The sequence below is a fragment of the Trachemys scripta genome, chromosome 3 (genome assembly GCF_013100865.1).
Source record: "Trachemys scripta elegans isolate TJP31775 chromosome 3, CAS_Tse_1.0, whole genome shotgun sequence".
Lineage (NCBI taxonomy): Eukaryota > Metazoa > Chordata > Testudines > Emydidae > Trachemys > Trachemys scripta.
This window is the reverse complement of record NC_048300.1, coordinates 91859781-91882849: the sequence shown is the minus strand read 5'-3', so window position 1 is coordinate 91882849 and position 23069 is coordinate 91859781. Positions and strand designations below refer to the sequence as shown.

Sequence of the window (23069 nt, the reverse complement as noted above, 5' to 3'; positions counted from 1 at the left end):
CATTTTGCCAGGTAGGTCTGACGTGTGGAGGGCCTCCTGCTCTCCAGGAGGATGTGCTGGACTCCCCTGAGCAAGTTCTCTCCTCCCGGCCTAACCATTGAGCAGCCACGCCATGAGGTGAAGGGCTGCTATGTTGAGGTGGACGAGGCGACCTTGGTCCTGGGAGAGAAGGTCCAGGCAGGTTTGCAACAGCTGGGGGTGGGTAACTGCCAAGCTCGTGAGAGTCCCTTACCAGTGCTGCCTGGGTCATGCCAGGGCAATCAGAAGGGCTTGAGCCCTGTCTGTCTTTATCTTTTCCAAGACCTTGCCGATCAGCGGAATCGGGGGAAAGGCATAGAAAAGCTGACCTGACCAGGACAGAAGGAAGGCATTGGAGATTGTGCCCCTGCCCAGCCCTCTCCTGGATTAGAAAAGGAGGCACAGGCGGTTCTGCCTGGTCTCAAAGAGGTCCACTTGGGGAGTGCCCCACGTTCAGAAAATCCTGTGCACCACCTCCGGGTGCAGCGACCATTTGTGCTGAGAGGAGAAGTCCCAGCTCAGCCGATCTGCCCAAGAATTTCGGACGCCCGGTAAGTGGTGGGCTTCCAAGTTGATATCATGGGCTATACAGAAGTCCCACAGCCTGAGGGCTTCCTGGCAGAGGGCTGAGGAGCAGGCCCTGCATTACTTATTGATGTAGAACATGGAGGCCGTGTTGGACCACCAGCGGAGGGGGACTAGCACAATTTGGGCACAGTGAGGACTTTGTCCATCCTGTCTCTGGACTGGGAGAATGCCGAGGTGAACCAGAGCTGCAAGGGCCACATCCTGAGTCTGACATGATGAACTACGTACGAACACGCTGACATATGACCCTGGAGTTGGAGGCACAATCTGGCAGTCATCACAGGAATCCTCATGACCACCCTGATGAGCTCCCTCAGGGTTTCGAATCTGTCCGGTGGGAGGGAGGCTCTGGCTGATGTCGCATCCAGAATTGCGCCAATGAACTCTATGTTTTGCACCAGAACCAATGTGGATTTGGTATTGTTTACCAGCAGCTCCAGTGTGGTGTACGTGGCCAGGAGGAGTGTTATGTGATCCTGTACCTGTGATCCGGAGCTGCTTTTGACCAGCCAGTCATCAAGATAGGGAAAGATCTGGATCCCCCGATGCCTGAGGTAGGCCGCTACCACAGACATACACTTTGTGAAGATTCTGGATGCCTTTGATAGGCTAAACGTGAGGACAGTGAACTGGTAGTGCTCCTGCCCTACTGTGAAGCGGAGGAAATGCTTGTGGCCCTCGAATATATGAATGTGGAAGTACACGTCCTGTAGATCGAGGGCGGCATACCAGACTCCGGGATCCAAGGAAGGGTTGATGGAGATCAGAAAGATCATGCAAAACTTGAGCTTTACCATGTACTGATTCAGGCCTCACAGATCCAGAATGGGCCTGAGCCCCCTTTTGCCTTTGGGATAAAGAAATAGCAGGAGTAGTGCCCCTTGTATCTGAACTCTGCCGGTACCACCTCCACTGCTCCTAAAGAGAGGAGCCTCCACACCTCTTGTTCAAGTAAGCTCTCATGAGAGGGGTCCCTGAAGAGGTACGGGGAGGGAGGGAGAGATGGTGGGTGGCTGGGGTAGAACAAACTGGAGGGTATAACCCAGGGAGATGGAGTTGAGGACCCATCGGTCCGAGGTCAGCAGCAATCACTCCGGGAGGAAAGTACATAGACGGTTGGAGAAGAGAAGGTCGGGTGGATCCCTGATACAAACTGGTAAGTCGCTCCCGAGCATCCCATCAAAACTGGCACTTACCCGTCTGCTTGCCCTTAGAGGGCCCAGACTGGGGCACAGGCTAGGATTGCCGTTGTTGGCACTTTTTATAGTCCCCTGATTTTTTATAAGGGGGTTCATATCTGGAGTGGGTGGCCTGATTGGGGGCCTACTGCGGTTTGAATTTGGTCCTGGCCGGGGCTGGGACATAGAGGGTCTTTAATGTTGTGCAGGAGTCCTTAAGACCATGTAACTTCATATCTGTTTGTTCCGCAAACAGGGCCTTGCCATCGATTGGAAGGTCCTGCAAGGAGTTCTGTGTCTCGCTGGACAACCCAGACAACAGGAGTCACGACGCTCTCCTCATGGACACTGTGGAGGCCATAGATCTTGCAGCCGTATCCGCAGCGTCCAAGGCTGCCTGAAGGGCTGCCCTGGCGGTAGCTGTGCCCTCCTCAACTAGAGCCTTAAACTCCTTTTTATCACGCTCCTGGAAAGAGTCCACAAATTTGGGTATTGAGCCCCACAAGTTGAAGTTATATCTGCCCAGCAGGGCTTGGTGGTTCGCCAACCTCAGTTGAAAGCTCGAGACGAATAAATCTTTCCACTGAATAAATCTAGTCTCCTGAAGCCCTTATTCTTAAGGGTAGGAGCGCGTTGACTTTGACGCTCCTTATGGTTGACCGTCTTGACCCCAAGGGAGCTGGGGGTGGGGTGGTATAGATACTCGTGCCCCTTGGGGGGCACAAAATACTTCCATTATGCCCTCTTACAGATGGAGGGCAAGGAAGCCGGGGTTTGCCACAGGGCATTTGAGATCTTTGCCACCCCTTCATGGAGTGGGAGAGCCACCCTGGCCGGTAGCCGTAGCCGAGACGGCATCGAAGAAGGAGTCCAAGGGTTCCTCCATCCTCCACCTCCTCCGCCATTAGGTTGAGGCTTGATGCCACCCTTTTCAACAGTTCTTGGTGGGCTTTCATGTCCTCCTGTGGGACGGGAGGAGGAGGGGCCGTAATTGCCTCATCGGGGAGGATGAGGATGGGGGTGAGGTACTCTGCATCCCCACCAGTGCCACAGGTCCCACCACTTGGTCCCCTTCTAAGCGCGGGACTGGGGATGAGCGCATCGCCGACCCTTTTCTTGGGCGTTGAGAGGGGGAAGCCGATGGTCTTTCCGAGGCTCCGGTCACCGAGCGAGCCACCATTGGAAGCTGCGTCAGGGCCCATGGGGCCCAGTGCCACAGTAGGTATAGTGGCACCGTCAGAGCAGACTGCTCTGCCTAACTCCCCTGGCCCACTGACTGTCGACTTCGAAGGGATGCCGGGGTGGCACATGATCTACTGCTATCCCGGGACAGGGACGAGTGGCATCGTCGTGAGAGGTGCCAAGCACGAGACCGTGATCTCAGCGTGAAGGAGCAGGAGTACCATCTGTAGTGGCTGCTCCACGAACGGCTCATATGGGTGGATCCATGATGGCATGGTGCTGGCGATCTACATGTAGGGCAGCGGGAGCAGTGCCATGGTGGGGACCTCAAGCGTGATGATGAGCGGGAGTGGCGTCGACATCCGTACCACAAAGGGCTACAATAGCTTCTCGGAGACAACGACCTCTGGTGCCGTCTGTCCCGGTGGGGCATGCTCTCATCGCGAGATCTGTGGTTCCTCGAGGCAGAACAGTGCTTGGAACCCCTGGTGCTCAGCACCCGGCCAGACAACCTGGTGGGGGTCGACGGAGACTGATGCAGGCTGCATGCGGGACGGTCATTGTGCAGAGAACAGCATCGGGAACCTTCCCTCAACCGTGAGCGGTAGCATCCAGGCGCTGACTGTGGAGGTCCAAGCGGCGGCTTGCCTCTGGACTGTGGAGCTGCTGGCATCGGTGCAACTGGTACCGGTAGAGACATAACATCTTGAGCCGCCTGCAGGGCCTCCAGCGTGGAGGGGACCCAAATGTGAGCACTGATGCCTGAGGAGGTCGGCTCGGAGCGGGCTGGGCTACTCCGCTCCACTTGAGTGGGAGGCTGCGAGGCCGAGGGGAATCGAGAGCTGCCCAATGCAGATCTAGTCTCTCCCACAGCCTCGCTCTGGTGCCTTGGCGGAGAAGACCACTTCTTTGCCTTTTTAGAGTGTCCCGTGGATGGGGAGCAGTGCTGACTGGTGGAGGGCACCATTGGGTAGCCGCGTATCAATGCTGCAGTGCTCAGAGCTGACTTGGAGAAGTGCAGCAGTGTCGGGGGTCAGGGCCAACTCCATCAAAATGGCTTGGAGTCCTATGTCCCACTCCTTCTTGGTCTGAGGCTTAAAGGATCTTCAAATTCTGCAGTGATTGCTGAGGTGGGTTTCTCCCAGACAGCACAAGCCAGGGGTTCTCAAACTGGGGGTCAGGACCCCTCAGGGGGTCATGAGGTTATTACATGGGAGGTCACGAGCTGTCAGCCTCCACCCCAAACCCCACTTTGCCTCCAGCATTATAATGATGTTAAATATATATATATATATTTTAATTTATAAGTGGGGGTTCACACTCAGAGGCTTGCTATGTGAAAGGGGTCACCAGTACAAAAGTTTGAGAACCACTGGCATAAACAGTCCATGTGCAGATCACTCACATGCATAGGCCACTTGCAAGTGTTGCACAACTTAAAGCCCGGGGCACAGGGCATGCCCTGACCTAGGTGCACTTAATTATTCTAACTAAACTTTTTTTTTTTTTTTTTTGGGGGTAACTGCAGGTATAACTAACTACGAACTAACCAAGTCCAGAGAGGGAAAGCTACAGCAGAGCAGTTCCGAAGCACCTTCACTGGCAGCAAGAAGGAACTGAGTGTGGGGAGAGCACGCAGCACCCCTTATACCACGTCATGGCAGCGCCACTCCAGGGGTCACTAGGGGTGCTCCCCTTCGGGTATAGCTAAGGGAAAAACTTTCCGGCATTGGTGCACATGGCAAGCACACACGTATTGTGGAATGTACATGAGCAATCACTCAAAGAAGAACGCAAGATGCTGAGTTGCGGCGGCTCTGGTCAGCACTGCCGACTGGGCCATTAAAAGTCCCGTCGGTGGTGCTGCTCGGCTAAGGCAGGCTAGACCCTACCTGTTCCAACACCACGCTCCGCCCCAGAAGTGGCCAGCAGCAGCTGATGCAGCTCCTAGGGTGGGGGGGGGGGGGCGGGCGCACAGGGATCCGTTCACTGCCCCGCCCCAAGCACCAGCTCTGCACTCCCATTGGCCAGTTTCCAGCCAATAGGAAACTTGGGGGTAGGGGCGGGCAGTGCCTGCAGGCAAGAGCCACGTGCCTCTGCCTAGGAGTCGGACCTGCTGCTAGCTGTTTCCAGGGCACAGCATAGTCCACGGTGCCAGGACAGGCAGGAAGCCTGCCTTAGCACCCCCGCTGCACAGGAGCCGCCTGAGGTAAGCCCGTGCCCCGATCCTGAGCCCCCCCAAACTCAGAGCCCCGTCCTACCCCTCATCTCCAGCCCCACTCAAGCATGCACCCCCACCCCAGAGCCGTGACCCCCTCCTGCACCTCAACACCCTGCCCTAGCCCCCCCCGAGCCTGCACCCCAACCCCTGCCCAGAGCCCCCTCCCACACCCTGAACCCCTCATTCCCAGCCCCAACCCACAGCCCTCACCTCCCACCCCAACCCTCTGCCCCAGCCCTGAGCCCCTCCCACACCCCTCATCCCCAGCTCCGTTGGGTCGTGGGCATCAATTTTCTTCAACTGGGTCACCAGAAAAAAAGTTTGAAAACCACTGGCTTAGACATTGCTCAGTTCAATGTTGCAATGCCTGCCTGCTACATGTCCTGTTGCCTAGTAGAATCCTCAGCCACCAAGTAGGCACTCACACTTCCCAAACAATTCACCATGCGGGTTAGGTCTCTAAGGACTTGTTTACATGATGCATTAGTGCACACCAGCTGGGTGGTATATTCTAGTGCACACCAGCATGTCATGCACTAACCTGTCCATATGGACCCTGCTGGATCATACCAAGTTTCTTGTGTGTGCTGACATAGCGCTGTGAAACTGAACTACAACACACTAGGAACTTTTAATGGAAACCAGCAGGCTCCACATGGCCATATTAGCACACAACACGCTGGTATGTAGTAGAATTCACACCCCAATTGGTGGGCACTAACACTGTAGACAAGCCCTAAGAAAGGAATTTTCAGAAGCCAGCAAGCTGAGCAGGGAGCTGCCCAAGCTAGTCAGGAATAAAATGCTGAGAATGGCTTAGGCACCTAAGCAGCTGACTGACCTGGTTGGTGGGCTAGATAAGCACCACACTCCACTTGGAATCCTCAGCTGTGAACTTCTCCTGGAATTAAACATCTAAGCCAGGTCAGCAGCTTAGGTAGCCCATGTTTAATAGCCAAAACTGCATGGCTCCTGCTCATTCACAACACCTCATGCTTGCCTGTTTCCTGGCTTTCTTGAGTGCTGTCCTGCACCCAACCTATCAGTGGCCTGCATTAGAGCACATCTACAGAACTGGGTCCTGCTGGCAAGATAGGTGTTCTCCTTAGTCTGACCTCTCCAAAAGGCAAATTTGCTGGCTAAATAAACCTAAGTTCCAAAGCAGGCATAGAAAAATTTTGAGTTAAGACATCTGAATGTTCTGCCAAAAAGGTCCGAGACTTAATGCTTGGCTCTGTTGGCAGAGATCTGCAGAAGAAGGGGAAGTCCTATGGCCCAACCAAAATGTCTGTTCTGTAGAAAGTGTTATAACTGTGAGTCATAATGGATACAACAAAACATATTTTACAATCCATAGGTTTGTTAAACTATAAATCTTTGTATTGAGCTCAATGTATCATCTTACAACTATATGAAAAAGCAATCACTAAAGCAACCTTATCTTTTCCAGTTCCTGGCCATCTCCCCTGCAAACACTATTCTTCCCCTGGCCAGAAAAGCATGTCTACATTAGACTTTAAAATATTCTTACCATTATAGCTCCACTTGTAGGAGCACTAGTATAGATGAGGCTCAGGCAGACACTGGCATGTTAACCATTTAGATCTGAGTTAACCAATGTTAGACATTGATAGAGGTTGGTCTGTACTACTATTCCCAACAGGATTGCAAAATTAAGAAAAAAGCTGAGCATACACCAAGTCAGGATGCAGCATTCTGACAGAACTCTATGAACAAGCACTAAGAACAGGAAGGCTTGAATTAAATATGACCTACTGTGCTGCTCTCTCATTGTCTGAAATCTATTTACTGAGGCTGTAGCGGCCCACGATGGTTGACAAAACTCAGGTAGCTACATTTGGCAGCAGTCAGTCGGCTCCTGTTTCAGAGCCTGCCTTTAAACACCACAGAACGGTAGTGACAAGTTGTCTGTGGGCTGGATCCAGAAAATTAGGACCACAAACTACTCAGTCCACAGTAGATCTTCCACTGATAATGGGCTTGTTCTTGGAGTGATGAGCACTCACTTCCCATTATCTTTCATGGGAATTGCAGATGGCCTGAACCTCAGGAATAGATTCAATGTGAGTTTTACATAAAAAGGGAATGTAGAATTTTTTTTTTTTATAATTAAACTTTTAGGGATTGGAAATCCCAAAAAATGTTAGATGTGATCTAATATTAGAAGTGATATTATGATGTAACAAAATCAAGAACTACAGGGCATCTACATTAAATTCTGTTGAAAACATTTTAATTTATTTTCACATTTACAGTACAAAAGGTAGACAGACAAATATTTAAAGTCATATTTACATATATACAAACACCTAAAATTTAACATACAATTTGGAGAAAAGTGACAAACCATTTCTTTAGCAATGTCACAATATATTTTTTACTTTTTGGGATGGAGTCAGTATGGCAAGAGTCCTAGGTCAGTTTGTAGCTCCTTGATCATACCAGCAGGGGAGGAATGAAGAAACACCAGTCAAATCCAAGATTAATTTCAGGTAAATCATCAGACCAGCTAGTGTTTTGAAAATTAAACTAACGTACAATTCCAATTTTAGACTGATGAGGAAAAGCTCAAACGCAAAGCATGTACTCTAAAACGAAGAGTCCCACAACTTTTTATATATAAAAGGACCTCATTAAGATGCACACTCCAATTCAAATTTCCACTGTAAACTTATTTAAAAGACTTTTCTGGAGCAATAAAATCAATTATTTAATTAAAACAAAATGTAATCCTTGAAACAATTCTTCCACCGCCATTGAAAAATGCTAGCTTCAGACATGTAGGAATACTTGCCAAAAATGACCAGTTAACCTTGCTTTCTTTTTTTTTTATATAAAGTTAATAGTTAAGAACATTTTTTAACAGACACTGTAGAATTCATATCCAAAATTTTCTTTTAAATTTTATAAATCAGTAAAAACATGTTTGGGTATGGACAAATTTCTGAAAATTCTCAAAAGTTTTTTAAAAATTGCCTATAACTGAGAAATGGATCTAGAATATTCAACTTATTTTCTTTTTAAAAACAAATATTTACTAAGAACCACTTCCACATTCACTTTTCTTTAGGATAACTTTCATCTCTGAATTAACCTTGGTGATATAATAGCTGCTCCTGATAGCACAACAGATCACAATCTCCGCAAATTTTGTTTGCTCTTTTTGGTGCCAGGAAGAAGTCCTAGCTGAGAGCTTGATTTCACAGGTTTGCCACTTGCACAGTCTCTGGAATTGTGGTAGCAGCACAGGCACTTGGTGCAAAAGTCAAAGCTACAGCTTTCACGGCTGCATGTTGCCCTCTGTAGATAGGAGTCATATTTTGCAGGTGAGCTGCAGCGACTACAAACCTTAAGGCTTTCAGTGTTTTTCAAGGTCTTGGCAGCCTATTGGGAAAATATACATTTATTTTTAGTGAAATAATCACTGGAACAAGTAAATACACAAACAACAAGTCTTCCCCCTTGTTTTATAAGAGCCTGAGTTTATTAGTCTCCAGGGAATGTTGCAAGACCCTTCTTTTCTCCCTAAGGATGAGTGAAAGAGCTGGAGAGTGGTGGTGTGGAACTCTGGTGAGGATTCTGTGGTGAGGTTAATCAACTTACTAGAGTTATACTGTTAATGAGCTATTGGATATGTACAATTTTAGGGAAACAGATCTAAAACTTTTTAAAACATTGTCAAAGATAACCAAAACATTGGGTTAAGAGTCTCTCATTGCAGAGTAATAAATATATAAATACAAATAAGGCCTGGATTCCTCAACCCTCATCTAAAGAACATATATGATGAGGCCTCAACTACATTTACTTTCATAAGGGACAACATCCATTTAGAATTACATTAAACTTAAAACGCTGTAAATAGAACTAATATTCAGAAGTGGTGAGCACCCACCCTCTGGAAATCAGCCCCTGCCTCCCAAAAGATGCCTCAAGTTGGGCACTCAAACAGAGGCAGTCAAAAATCACTAAATCACTCTTCAGATTACATTTCAATTTTAGTCTTATGGATTTTATGGAAAACATTATACTAGAGTTTGATGTGGAATGGCGAAAAGTAGCAGCAAAAGAACAGCAACACTGAAAGTTATGAATGTGGGTTTACAGAAACTTTATACTTGTTTGTATTGGTGAAGTCAGTATCTAAATGTATCATCAAATGAAGTAACAGATCTGCCTAACCTGGACACTTCACTGTGGACTGTAATATTTGTAACTTATTCCAATTATGAAGCACTTGGTTAACCTCAAAATCATCTCTAAACAGGTAAAATACTGAATTTGCAGCAGCTATTAGCCAAGCAATACACCCAACTAAAATGAAGTAAGAAACTACTCTGATTTGAAAGACACCAGGCAAATGAACTGAACTGGAAAATTTGGAGGTTAGTACACTGTTGAACAGCAAAAGCCACTGGTCCTAAAGTGCAGATTCAGCACATCAAGGACAACAGTCCAGTGGCCAAAGTAGGAAAAAATTAGTCTTAATTTTGAGGCAAACTATAAAGACAAAACAAGAGATACAGTTTACCACAGAAACCACACAAATCTATGCTGAATGTTCCATACAACTTGATCGGGGAGGAGTGGGGGGAGATTCAGCACATGTATTTGCAATTCATCTTTAATGAGTAATTAGAATTCTCTCTTTTCACCATTTATGCTTCTTGGGAGATAGACTGGTGTGTTTAGTCAGTTTCACCATCTGGTTGACAATGCTGTTATTTGGGGAACAACATTTTTAAAACATAGTTGTCAAGAAGTTTCATTGAAACACAGATTTAGCCTAGTTTTAGAGGCATGGCTATGATCCCTTCTATACAAGATGAACTGTGTTATGAAAGACTTCTTCAATGAAGGTTGCAGAGTAGGTGAGGCCTTACTCTTGGGTGAGTAAAGGGGCTAAGAATACAAAACAAAGTTTCAGCAGTCTCATTATAAGGAACGCTAGTATGTACATTTTTTGAAAAAGTCTTTTTTCAATTCCATACAACTAGAAGTAAGAGAAGCATAGCATGGGCAGGCAATATACAGATTTCCTTCCACAGTTATGCTGATATATGTCAATCTTTAAAAATAAGCTAGTACAGGCCTATTAGTCATTGACTTTTCTTGAGTAGACACTGCTAGTCATGTTATATTACAAAGTGAGACAGTTCTTTGAGGACAGGGACTGTATCTTACTGTATGTTTGGAAAACACACTGTGCATAGATGGCAATTAGGGGGAAGCCACAAAATTACTTTTCGCTTGTGCCCTGAGCTAAGCTTTACACCCAAGTATTCTTCTTATTCAGTGAAGAACATCCCATTGTATTATATAACTCCCCATTCAATTTTATACATATAGCAAAAACAGGTTCCATAATCTAAATTTGACAGTTATGCTTGGAAAGTGTTACTAGCGGTTAGAGTTGTGGTGTTCATTTTAGAAACGCAAGTTAAAAACTGCTCATGTGCTATTCTTGACAGCACATCAGTAGTTGAAGAGGAATAAAAACATCAGCATTACCTCAGAAAACTCCATGTGTCGGCTGTAAGAACCATTTTGATTGCTCTGGTTGGATGCTTTGGATCTGGATGCTTTTTTGGATGAGCTGTTTGGAGGGGCTGCTGTCTGAACAGAAGCTAAAGCTGCTCGATACAGAACATATTCCCTTGTTACAGTATGCTCTGAGGGCTGTACACTACCATCCTGTCAAGAGGTAAAACGAGGTTAAGCTTTAACAAGGCTCCTCTTTAAGTAACTGTCAGAATAAAAATTTAACTTTGATGTAAAGTAGCTGTGTTGTCTTTAAAATAAAGTATTGAGGTTTTCTTTGTAAACTTTTCTCTGGCTAGCAAGTCCATGGTAATTTTTTCAAACCTTGATAGTAAGCTATGTGGCTATCATTTTACCTGTACCTTTGGTGTAAGTAGCTATTCTCATTACTATTTTAAAGTAGGGCTGTCAAACGATTAAAAATATTAATTGCAATTAATCACAAGATTAAAAAATGTGATTAATCACACTGTTAAACAACAGAAGACCAATTTAAATTTATTATAAATATATTTGGATGTTTTTCTACATTTTAAAATCTATTAATTTCAATTACAATGCAGAATACAAAGTGTAGAGTGCTCACTTTATATTATTTTTTATTAAAAATATTTGCATTAAAAAATGATAAAAGAAATAGTATTTTTCAGGTCACCTCATACAAGTACTGTAGTACAATCTTTTTATCGTGAAAATGCAAAAGATAGTGCAATCTACAAGTCGAAGCATGAAGGGGCATAGGAGCATTCAGCATATCTGGCACATAAATGCCGGCTACAACAGTGCCATACAAACACCTATTCTCACTTTCAGGTGACATTGTAAACAAGAAACGAACAGCACTACATCCCGTAAATATAAACAAACCTATTTATCTTAGCAATTAGCTGAACGAGAAGTAGGACTGAGCGAACTTGTAGGCTCTAACGTTTTACATTGCACTCAAAAACAAAATATTATGTAAAAAAATAATTCTACATTTGTAAGTTGCACTTTCACAATAAAGAGATTGCACTGCAGAACTGAAAAATACTATTTCTTTTTTACAGTGGAAGTGAGCACTGTACATTGTATTCTGTGTAATTAAAATGAATTATATTTGAAAATTGTTATCTATTTAAATTGATATCTATTATTGTTAACAATGCGATTAAAACTGCGATTTTTTTTTAATCGAGTTAATTTGTTTCGAGTTAATTGCTTGAGTTAACTGCAATTAATGGATAGCCCTATTTTAAACATCCAAGGGACAACATGGTTTAGGCCACCATTAACTTCAATAGTCTTCAATTATGCTGAACATTATTTCCAAGTTACCACAACTTTTAACCATTTAGACAAATCATGAGTCAACAGCAAAATTTTAAAACAACAAAACAATTTTTTCATCAATATTTTGTTGTGATGAATAGGAATGTTTGTATCTTTTCCACCAAGAAGTGAACTTTTAGTTCAGATTTTTCAGGTTTGCACTTCAGGTTAAAAAAAAGGATGTCAACCTGAACAAGATTTCAACACCTCAGTTTAAATATCACAGGACCCAGCTTAGAGAACACATTTTCAATATATAATCAAAATTTTTTTAAGATCTTCATCCTCAAGAGCCACAGCTAGCCCTCAGGCAACAGGTTGTATATCACTGATTCAGATTTAAGTAGTTATCAAATGAAGGAACTTACAGAAAGGCTTTTCATTGCTTTACTATACACTTGGAAAGCCCATTTATCTTCCTTCAGAATTTTCTTCCATGTTGGACTCACTTTAGCCACACTGTAGTGAAAACACAAACATCTTAACAACTTCTGAAAGTAAAAAAGAAACTTGTTGCTCAACAATATGCCCAAGATCTAGTCCACTAATGTAAGTGTCCTCAAGAGACTGAGTCCACACCCTCTCCCTCCTCCCTGCCCCCCCTTTCAAGAGGCAGGCTACTCCATCACCTCATTACTATTTATATCTGGCAGTACTCAAAATGTCCTAGACTTGTGCAATATAAAAGGTGACAGGGTGCCTGTCCCAATGAGCTTACCATATGAATGGAGAAGAAAATTTTTTAAAATTTTGAACAGGCAAATAAACATTGTGTCATGGTAAGGGTGGATGAGCAAATTTTGGTAGCTTTTCCTGGTAGTTTTGTAGAGCTGGAGTATTATATATTATAAGTTTTCTATGAAAGATGCACATCACTACTATATAGGAACATGCATCATGTTGACTAATGCAACTTTTCAGAATACTTTTGAAGTTACAACATAATACTAACCAATGTGCAGAAGTCAAGCTCATATGGACAGAGCAGCAACCCTGCTGGTTCCCACTAGCACTATCCCTTTCCCAATGACAAACTCCCACAAGGTTAGTAAACTTACTTTATTAAGTCCATCTCCTCAAGATGTCTTAAGATGTTTGCTAAAAGATGTCTGAGATCCCTTTGGAAAAGTTCACCAAGAATATCTATTGCATTTAATCCCATTTTCCTGCCAATTAGATTCCTAAGTCCAACGCTTCCCCGGGAAACAATTCTGTCCACAATAGCCCATGATTTAAGATTTCTTTTACCACTTTTTTTCAAAGTTGAGCAAACCAGTTCTTCAAAATGGGTAACTGGTAGCAAGTTTTTTTTGGAAAGCTGTGCTTGGCTTTGGTTCATGAGACAGTGATTTGGTGTGCCATATATATTTCCCGCCAGTAGTATACTGTCCTCATGTTCTGTTGGATCATTGTACTCGCTGCTCAACATAGAGGAGTAACCACTCTCCTCATTAAACCTACTGTTTTCTAATGTCTCCATTTCACAGGCACCTTCCCCAGATCTGTACAATACTTGCTGGTTTTCTTTGTTATGTACAAGCCTTCCTTCAGTTTTGTGGTCAAAATTCCTGGGGGTTGCATTCTGCAGTTCACTATGCAATAGCCTCTGAGATTCTTTAACACAGTCTTTACAAGAACCTTCCTCATAATTCGAGATAGAGGATTCTTCTAGTCTTTTCTTTACTGCATCAGTCTTTAACTCTGCGAGTCCAGAACGGACATGGTTACAATTAAAATCACATTTCATTTTGGCGGAGTGGTTAAGGTTTGCTTTCATTATTTTCTGGTTTGTATCCTGCAACAAAACAAAAAAGTATTAATCCAAAACATCATTACCCAGAGCAAGTCAGTTGCACAGTTAATCCACATTTCTCTACGGCAAACAAGTACTGTAGTCTTCCACCTAAGTGATGAGATTCCCTGTGACAAGAGGATTCACTAATCCCTATGCTAAAAGTACACAACACCAAGAAGAAAATGTTTAAATTGGAAGACATATACCGTCTTATAAATACCAGGACAACCTGCCAAACTACTTGGCTCACCTGTCCATCTAAAATTCATCCTATATAGAAATGCTCTAAGAACCTATCAATACAAGACATCCGTCCTTTCCCAAGAGGCCTTTACTCAAAGAAAAACATTCAAATAAATGTTTGTATCAAATTTAATACTACAGAATAGATTATGATGATCTTTTTAATGAAACAGTAAGTAAAAAATGTATTTGAATGTTTCACCATGCGTCTTACACTAATGGACAATTTGTATCAATTTCCAGTTTTCCACAGAATACACACCTATTCTCCTATACCTTCTGAGATGTCTGGGATGGAGAGTATTACCTTCTCACTAGCTGCTAGATAGCATAAGTGGGGAGGGGGGGCTTTCCTCCCCATTCTTACCAAAAAATGCTGTGAAGGAGGGAAAGGTATCACATAGCTCCGCTTCATTTCTTTTCATAGTAGATAAACTCCATTTTATAGTTTCTCTATTTCTCTCCTGCAGACATGAAACTCCAGAGTATCTTGGACCATCTGGTATGTGCCTGGTCAGCCAGCTGCTCTGCATTGACTGAGTGAGCATGTGTCCCTGAGCTGAAGTTCTACTTATACTGTCTGAATTTAGTCAGAGCCAGTTCTTTTAATGGGGCTCCACAAAGACCCAAATTCCATAACTGGGAATTCCATCTATCATTTACAAAACTGACATTCACAGCACATTTGAACCACTTGACTGCAGCCAATTTGGAATGAAATGCAAAAGCTATTTAGACCAACTCCACTATACATTTTTCAGAACAAAACTGAATAACTTCTCTAACTGAATATGCAGGAGGGTGAGTTAGTGGGCAGAATGCAATTTCCAAATTGTAATTTGGATACAATACAGGCATCACTTTTAACTCTTGCATAAAGTGCCATCAGATCTTATTATGAATAGCTAGCTCTTCTCCAAATCCACACAACAATACTTACTGAAAATAGTACTAAAAAAAAAGTCTCTTGCCAGTTTTCAAAAGCCAAGCACAGTTGGGCCAAGTCAGTACTTGAAGGAGACCCTGGGAGAGGAAAACAACACAGTGCTGTAGAAAGTCAAGTAGGTGATTCAAAATGTGGCATTCTCTCCAGAGACAGTTCTGAAGCTATACTCCAGCCTGGTGTTAGAGCACTCTACTGCTTGAGTGCATGCCCTTCAGGTCCCAACCAGTGATAATTAAAATTCCAACAGCATCTTTTCATAAGAATAGAGTGTTACCCTGGATATAATTGTGCTAAAAATAATTCACTCAAACTTTCCCCCCCTGCCTTTTAGGATGGATATAATGGCACTCACTTCCTGTCTTAAATGCCATGGTACAATTCAATGTATTTCCAAGCGGCCCCTAGAACAGTGGTTTTCAAACTGCAGGTCGTGGCAGCTCTGGTCAGCACCGCCAACCGGGCAGGCTAGTCTCTACCTGTTCTGACACCGTGCTGCACCCCGGAAGTGGCCAGCAGCAGGTCCGGCTCCTAGGCAGGGGGACCACAGGGCTCCGTGTGCTGTCCCACCCCGAGCACTGGCTCCGCACTCCTATTGGCTGGTTTGCACCCCAATCCCAACCCAGAGCTCCTTCCCACACCCTAAACTCCTCATTCCCAGCCCCACCCCACAGCCCTCACCCTCGCATCCCAACCTTCTGCCCCAGCCCTGATCCCCTCCCACGCCTCAAACCCCTCATTCCCAGCTCTGTTGGGTCACAGGCATCAACAATTTTCTTCAACTGGGTTGACAGAAAAAGTTTGAAAACCACTGCTCTAGAAGGAACAGAGTGTTAGTGAAAGGGTTCCATGACTTAAGGAGAACAGTTGGGATGCAGCCAGAAGTCAGGCGGGCAGCCACTGAACTGGACATACTGCTTCTTGGATATTAATTTGCCAGCAGGCAGAACCATGATAGGGGCTCCTGCACAGAGTACCAGGCCAAAGTACATTTCAGAGGCAAGGTGGAGGTGGCCCAACCCCCCACCATGAGGGGGCAGAAGTGGTGGTTGAGGGGGAGAAGCCACCCCCAGGCACAATTTTGTTGACTGGGGGCAGGGCATGTGTTTGAGAAGCTAAGAAGTACCCCTTAATGGAAAGATTCCTTCATATAGGTTAATGGTGTAATAGGAGGGGACGCCATGTATGCTGTGATGGATATTTCTCCTATGTGTTCATAGTGTGGGGAAGAGAAGTGATCTCCTACACACTGGGAAGAACTTGAGAAGTGTCCTTCCATGTGGTCAGAGTACAAAGGCAAAACCAACTCATGTGTTTGAGGAGACTGAGGAGTCTCCAGGATTTTTGTGTGGTTACAGTCATAGGCATTTCCAGGAGTTTGGGGAAAAGGGTGTTCCATAAATTTTTGAGGTGGAGGGAAGAAGTGTCCCCTGTATATTTAGGGTGATGCATATCTTTTTTTTTTGGAGTGAAATTAAAATAATTGGTTTCCTCTGTGTACTGTGAATGGGGCAAGGGTGTGGTTCTTGCCTAGCTGAACTAGTGAAGGTGAACCCCCCCTCCGAGGTGTGGTTAGAGAAGGTGCCCCTAAAGGCCTAGGTTGCAGCACAGATAAGGTCGTTGCCGCCTTCTGGGGTCACTAAGCTACATCAGCTCAGTGCATCTGTTCCTAGCGTGGTTAGTACATTGCAGGGTCTGAGAGCTGTCAATCTATTTCCATGCCCAACACCCTGTGCCTGAGCTGGGCCGCTGCCGGCAGAAGAGCCCCCAATTCTGCCATCCTCACACCGAGACAGGCCTTGCCTCCTTGTTCCCTCATTTTTAATCGTTTCCCCCCAAAAGGAGGCCGTGGAGCCAATCTGCCGCCAGTTTGGGCAGTGTCCCCTCCCGGCGGCATGGCCTGGGCGGGCGGGAGACGGGGCGGCGTGGCTCCTCCTCAGCCTTCCTCCCGCCCGCCGAGACCCTCGGGACTGGCGCTTCCCTCTTTTGGGGGGAGCAGCGCGGGGCCCGCCATCCCGCGGCAGGGGGGGGAACCGGCTGCAAGGCCCTGAGATTGGGGGGGGGGGGGGGGTGATGGGAGGCAGGCGGCTCCCCAGGGACCCCCGGACTACCCGAGTCTGTGCCACTCGGCGGCTGCCCTGGGGAAGCCCCTGCCCCGCGGCACGTTCGGGTTCCCCAGCACAAGAACCGAGGCCCGGAGCTAGAGCCCCGCTCCCGCCATCCATGCCCCGGCGCCCCAGCCCGGACACCGAGCTCGCCTTGACCCGGGACGTGTCACAGCGCCGCGGCCCACCGCCTCTGAGACGGGGGCAAGTCAAACCTCCCGCCGCTGCGGCGGCGGCTCCTCAGCCCCGTTTCCCCCCCGGTCCAGCCACAGTACCTGGGCGCTGCTCCCTCCGCGCGAACTGCGGCCGGTGAGTGACTCTGGGCGGCTACCGCGCTTGCCGGGTACTTTTAAAAACTTTGAATTTGGTATCCAAAATCCCGGCGGCCAATCAGGTGCCGCCCCACGAGCTCGGCCGCCAATGGCGGGGAGGTTGTAAACGGCGGCCAATCCCGGGCCTCGCGCTGAGCCCCGCCTCCCTCGTATTTTCCCTCTTTTGAGGGAGAAGAGCGAGGCAAGCGCGAGCCCGCGCTATGGGCGTGTCCAAAAGCAGGGAGGGAGCCTGGCAGCGCGCGCGCGCTCTCTTCAGGGGTGGACACGTGGAGCGCGGGAGAGAGAATGCGGCGCCGCTCCAGAAGCGGTGGCGGCTTTTCTGAACCTCCTCATTGCCTCCCTGCATCCCAGCGCTCGCACTGCTCCATCTAGTCACCCCGCGCCTGGGTTCTCTGCACCGGCTGTGCGGATCACTTTTTCAGGGGAAAGTATTTATTGCAGAGGACTGGGATATGCGGTTGCTAGTGAGGTTTAGGTCTAAGTTCTCTGACCATGGGTAAATCATTCCCCCAGCTTTGTGTCGCAGTTTCCCCAATTTATAACGTCGGGGTAATTGTACCCCATTGGCAGCGTGTAGGGCGGCCTACCACCTATGTAAACTCCTTGGGAACATCCCAAGGGAGATGCGGAAATGAAGGTCATTCCAATGTGCTAGCACAAGTAGAGCAGTCTCCTGTTAACCATAAGCTGCAGTGTAGTCTACTCCCACTGGAATGCTGCACAATGCAGAATTAATATTCTCTGCAAAATGTTATTTTTTCCTGCAGAATTCCTTCCCCCCTCGTCCCCACCACCAGCACTCCCTGGCAGGGGCAGCTAGGGCTCCCACAGCCAGAGAGCCTAGGTCTGAGAGCTGGAGCATGATGATACTGTCTTATTCTGACAAATAAGATGTGCTGAATTTTAAAATATTTGGTGCAGAATTCCCCTAGGTGTAATATTCCCTGCAAATTAATGTTTCCTGCCCCTTTATATGTTATTACGCCATTTAATTATTCCCTTGAACTACAGGAGCTGCAGTTTCACTTACCCTTTGCTGTGGTTTGGTTTATGTTATGTTGTCAGGTTCCAACCTTCTCCCTCACCCCCAGTTGTGAGCTGACCAAAGTTCTTCAGTAACCCCAAATATTCAGTGTCACCTAGACAATAGTGGAACAGAGTTTAGCAGGCAGAATCCTGACGCAGCACTGACTTGTCTAGCACTTCTAGGCTGCGCAAAATATGTTTAACAAGGATCCTCCATGTGAGCAATGTGGGATTTACTTTATTTGGAGGAAGGAGAGGACGAAACAGGTTGCCCTGCTGCCCCCATAATAAAACCAAAAATCCACTTGCTTTAGACTGCTTAACTGGCTACTAAATAAATTTCCAAGGCTATTAGAACAATGGCAATGCTTATTCCTTTAAATACTTCTTGTCTCTAAGATGCTCAGTTGCAGTGGAGAAGCAATTCAGGATTAAGTCCACCATCTGCATAAGACAAGAGTCCAGCTCTAGAAATAGGCAGCAGCAAAGGATACTGGCTGTGGCCAAAGGTCTAGCTGGCAATGGAGGACATACTGTCCACATAGGCAACTATTAGGTTTAAATAAGCCCTTCTCTTTCCAGCAGCCATTTTGTTCCCTAAGTGATCCTGTATTCTGACCTTAGTACTAGAATGGCAGGGAGGTGATTTTAAGAACTCAAGAACTTGAAGAGAATGGGGGTTGCACTTACAGATACACAATATGACCGTAAACTTCTGATTTTCCATATAAATATATCAAAATTGTGAAGAGTAGGGCTCCATTCTTGCAAAAAGTGGTGCAGATACCTAACTAAGTGTAAGTACTCCCATGACTTCAAAGGAACTAATTTAATGGGTAAAGTTAAGCTTGTGCATCACTGCTTTACAGAATAGAGCTTAGTACGAAGGCCAGCATACAGGATCATCTTAGGAAACAAAATAGCCTCTGGAAAGCCAGGTTTAAACGAGCCCTTAATTTTATACAAAGAGCTTGTATATTTATTGGTTCAAACTAGAGAAGCAAGTAAATGTAAGATAATGGAATGTAGATATAAACTTGATTATATTTCGTTTTATAATTGCATTCCTTAATTTACAACACATTAAATTACATTTTATATATACTTTATTGAAATTATGCTTTTTATAAGCAAACTCCTGCTAAGTTTGTTGCAAATACTAACTTATTTTTATTCTAATATGTTATGGTGATTTTGTTAAATAGAAATCGGAAGTAAATATTTTTACCCATAGCAAATTTTTTCCTCGTTATATGACTCAGTTGTTGCCCTATAGATGTTGTTATACATGCAATACATGATGGTATGATCTGGTATAAAGATTGTGCTGAGAGAGAGCGAGAGTGTGTGTGTGCGCGCGCATGTGTGGTCACAATTGTTTTCTGTGTGTGTGGACAGTCACAATTGCTTTCAGTGTTTACATTTATATTTGGGTATGCAATGTTTCTCATTTATCCTCTGTTTTAACCACACAAAAAATACCAGCATATCAGAAAGGCAGAATTTTTCTTTACATAAATCATGATTTGTTCCGATACCTGGTACTGAAATAAGATTCACCCCTCTATAATTTCCAGGATTACCTATACCACCTTTAGAAAGACAGACTCAAATATAATTGCTACCCTCCAGTTCTCCAGTACAGTAGCTGATTTTAAGGAGAGAACAAGTATTTTTGTTATCAGCTAAGATACTTTATATTTAATTGGCATTTGCCTTACTCTTGCAAGAATTGCCATCTTTAATGACACTGGCAGGACAATTTGCATTGCCATCCCCAGGCTGGACCATTCTGAATAAAGGACTTCAGATCTCCAGGGCTGCTAATGTAACACTTACACAGCAATGATTAATCAGCACAACAATGTATAGAGACAATAAAAACTCCACCTTTAAAGCTGAGATTAGCATTTTGCTGAAGGTTACAGAAAATAGTCTAGTCACTATTAGTTTACTAATAGCATATAACCTTGATATAACTGATAAAAAGAGGAAAGCAAAAAATAGAAGACCTGAAGTTCAGGCTTCAAGAAAATACATCCAAAATCCACAAAGGAACATGGGCATTGCAATACTGAGCCTAGCTTTCAGATGCCTTGAAAATCACTGGAACCACAAAGCCTATGTTAGGTGCTTAGGCTCCCTATACAATGCATGGGGAGAGAGAGCACTGGAAAATGGGATCCACGAATGTCAGCAAGCTAGGCACGGTAGGAAATGCTGATGAGAAAGGTGTGTCCCAAACCCAGTCATCTCAGGTGCCTGTTAAAGTTCAGTGCCTAAATCTGGTCTGCAGGGAGGCACCTATTTCTACTTGTGATCCACAACCAGGAACCCCTCTCTTGTAGTCAGGTGACTTAGGTGCCTAAGACATTTTCACAAGAAACAGTTTAGGTGCCTGTCTCACTCCACACAAAATGCCTGTGGGGAAGAGGGGGTCTCCCTTGTAGTTTTTAGCTCAGTGCTTGAGGTACTCAGTTGAGATATGGGAGACCCTAATTTAAATTCCCCACTGTGCCTGATGAGAAGGGATCTGAATAGGGGTCTCCCACCTCCCAGGTGAGTACCTTAGCCACTGGACTATGGAATATTCTGATGTAGGTCTCTCTCAATCTCTCGTTGAATTCATTTTACTTTAATAAGATAATTAAATATTAATTAGTCCAGAGACAGAAACAAAGTCTTTGTATAGTCAAGTGGCTAGGTCACTCGCCTGAGAGGTAAGAGTAGCCCACTCACAGTTGAGCACCCTAACCACTGGCCTAAATGTTATAAAAGGGAGGCTCCCTGCATCCTTGGCTTTATACTGTATGGAATAGATTTTTATGCTCAGATGAAGCCTAGAACTAGAAGCAACTCAGTTTTTCTGCATACCTTTTGAGAGTAGAGCAGCAATGTCCTCAGGTGAGAAAGTAAAAACTGCAATCACTTCAAACTCAATCATATTTACTTTAGATTTTCTACACTGTAGTCATCTCATACAAAAGTCTATAGTCTTCTACTCCAGCAAGTAGGAAAAACTGTTTAGCAGTCATGAAGAGATAAATTAATCCTTTTTGATGATCTGAAATGCAGTTTACACCTCCTGTGTGATGCTTCAGCAAACAGCCATGCAGCTAATTTGTGTCAGGATAGCCATATCTGTCATTACAGGGCTTAGCAAAGAACAAAGTTCAGGTCAGATTTGTTTTCACATTTTCTGAAATAATTTCCATTAAAGTTTCATAATCAGCATATTCCCTCAGGGATGTTATCATTTCATCTAGCAGTTCTTCCCCTAACATAAAACTTTCAATATGATGCACTGTTCTGTTTATCCTGTGATCAGTTACACGATCCTGTGGAAAGTTGTATGTTCTGATCTTCTCGGATCTTCCTTTGGTCCCAATCTACCACATAAGAAGAATCAGTTTATTATCATGGTATTCTTTTTAAGCATAGAATAATATATTGGTTAAGCATTTGAACATCAGTTGTTTACTTCCTAATGGAAATACACAATATTCATGACAGAGATTTAGTAATAGGATTAACCTACAGACCTGTTCGCTATAGCTATGGCTAAGAAAAACAAGTTCCTAGAGTTCTTAGATCATATATATTATATATGTATGAAGAACTGTAGTGTTCTTATAGTTACTACAAACTTATATGAAGTGTTAGGGTAGCCACCACTGGATAAGAAATGTGCTGTATCCTACTGCAAAGCCATAAGTCTTTCCTTTCTAATGGCACATAGTTTCTAATTGCGATGGGTTATCAGATATCAGACCTTTACCCTGTCATTGACCCAGGACTGAATATTGTCCATCATCTACCTGAGATATTTTTCAGGTATGTTAATTTAAAAAACAAAGTCAACAGTTTGAAAGCTATTCAGAGATTTAATATGCGTAGTACTATGTCCTGATGGAACTAGATGAGTAGTCAAAAGTGCAGAATGCGTGATCATGCTGCTATTGACATTACATGCATGGTAGAGAAGTTTTTTTCAATCCCTGTGTATGACAGCTAGCTCAATGTGTAAGATTACTAGCCAGAGTGAAAAATACCTGTGCCACCAAGCCCTACCCAATCCTTATGCACTGCAATTTAATGGAATAAGACAGCAGTTCTTAAATTGTGAGTCAGGACCCCATTTTAATGGGGTTGCCAGGGCTGGCTCAGACTTGTTGGGGGCCAAAGCCTGAGCCCCACTGACTGGGACTGCAGCCAAAACCCAAGGACTTCAGCCCTAGGTGGGTGGCTCAAGTTACAGGCCCCTGTCTGGGGCTGAAGCCCTTCAGCTTCAGCTTTGCCCCCCACCCCTCCCCGGGACAGTGGGGCTCAGGCTTTGTTTCTGTCACCGGGGGCAGCTGGGCTCAAGCTTCAGTCCCCCCTCCTGATGTCATGTAATAATTTTTGTTGTCAGAAGGGGATCATGGTGCAAAGAAGTTGGAGAACCCCTGGAATAAGACATTTGTGCACCGCATTTAACTATAATATATAGCAATTAACTTTCTTTTTAATCTAATTTTAAAATGTAATTTGCTATCAGCAGCCCCATATGCACAGAGCTATTCATT

General features: G+C 44.9%; 2 protein-coding genes across 8 annotated transcripts in view; both read right to left on the bottom strand.

Annotated features, from left to right (window-relative positions):
* Positions 1 to 7955: 7955 nt before the first annotated feature.
* On the bottom strand, positions 7956 to 21503 carry FBXO5 (F-box protein 5). Of its 5 annotated transcripts, XM_034765369.1 has the most exons (7): positions 21379 to 21503; positions 18509 to 18617; positions 15039 to 15121; positions 13119 to 13855; positions 12429 to 12519; positions 10720 to 10902; positions 7956 to 8592 (listed from the first exon to the last, which is right to left on the bottom strand). In XM_034765369.1, exons 4-7 carry the CDS (start codon positions 13835 to 13837, stop codon positions 8341 to 8343), a joined length of 1245 nt encoding a protein of 414 aa, XP_034621260.1. In that variant the 5' UTR covers positions 13838 to 13855; positions 15039 to 15121; positions 18509 to 18617; positions 21379 to 21503; the 3' UTR covers positions 7956 to 8340. The 5 variants fall into 5 exon arrangements, with proteins under 5 accessions (XP_034621260.1, XP_034621261.1, XP_034621263.1 ...); XM_034765370.1 differs by lacking the exon at positions 15039 to 15121; XM_034765372.1 differs by lacking the exons at positions 18509 to 18617; positions 21379 to 21503 and adding an exon at positions 17422 to 17476.
* The window catches only part of MTRF1L (mitochondrial translational release factor 1 like), a 21731-nt gene continuing 20095 nt past the window's right edge, over positions 21434 to 23069 (bottom strand). For all 3 annotated transcript variants that reach the window (XM_034765374.1, XM_034765376.1, XM_034765377.1), the window contains one exon: positions 21434 to 21893. In XM_034765374.1, the coding sequence (XP_034621265.1) occupies positions 21678 to 21893 (216 nt within the window). In that variant the 3' untranslated portion in view covers positions 21434 to 21677. The remainder of the gene's footprint in view (positions 21894 to 23069) is intronic.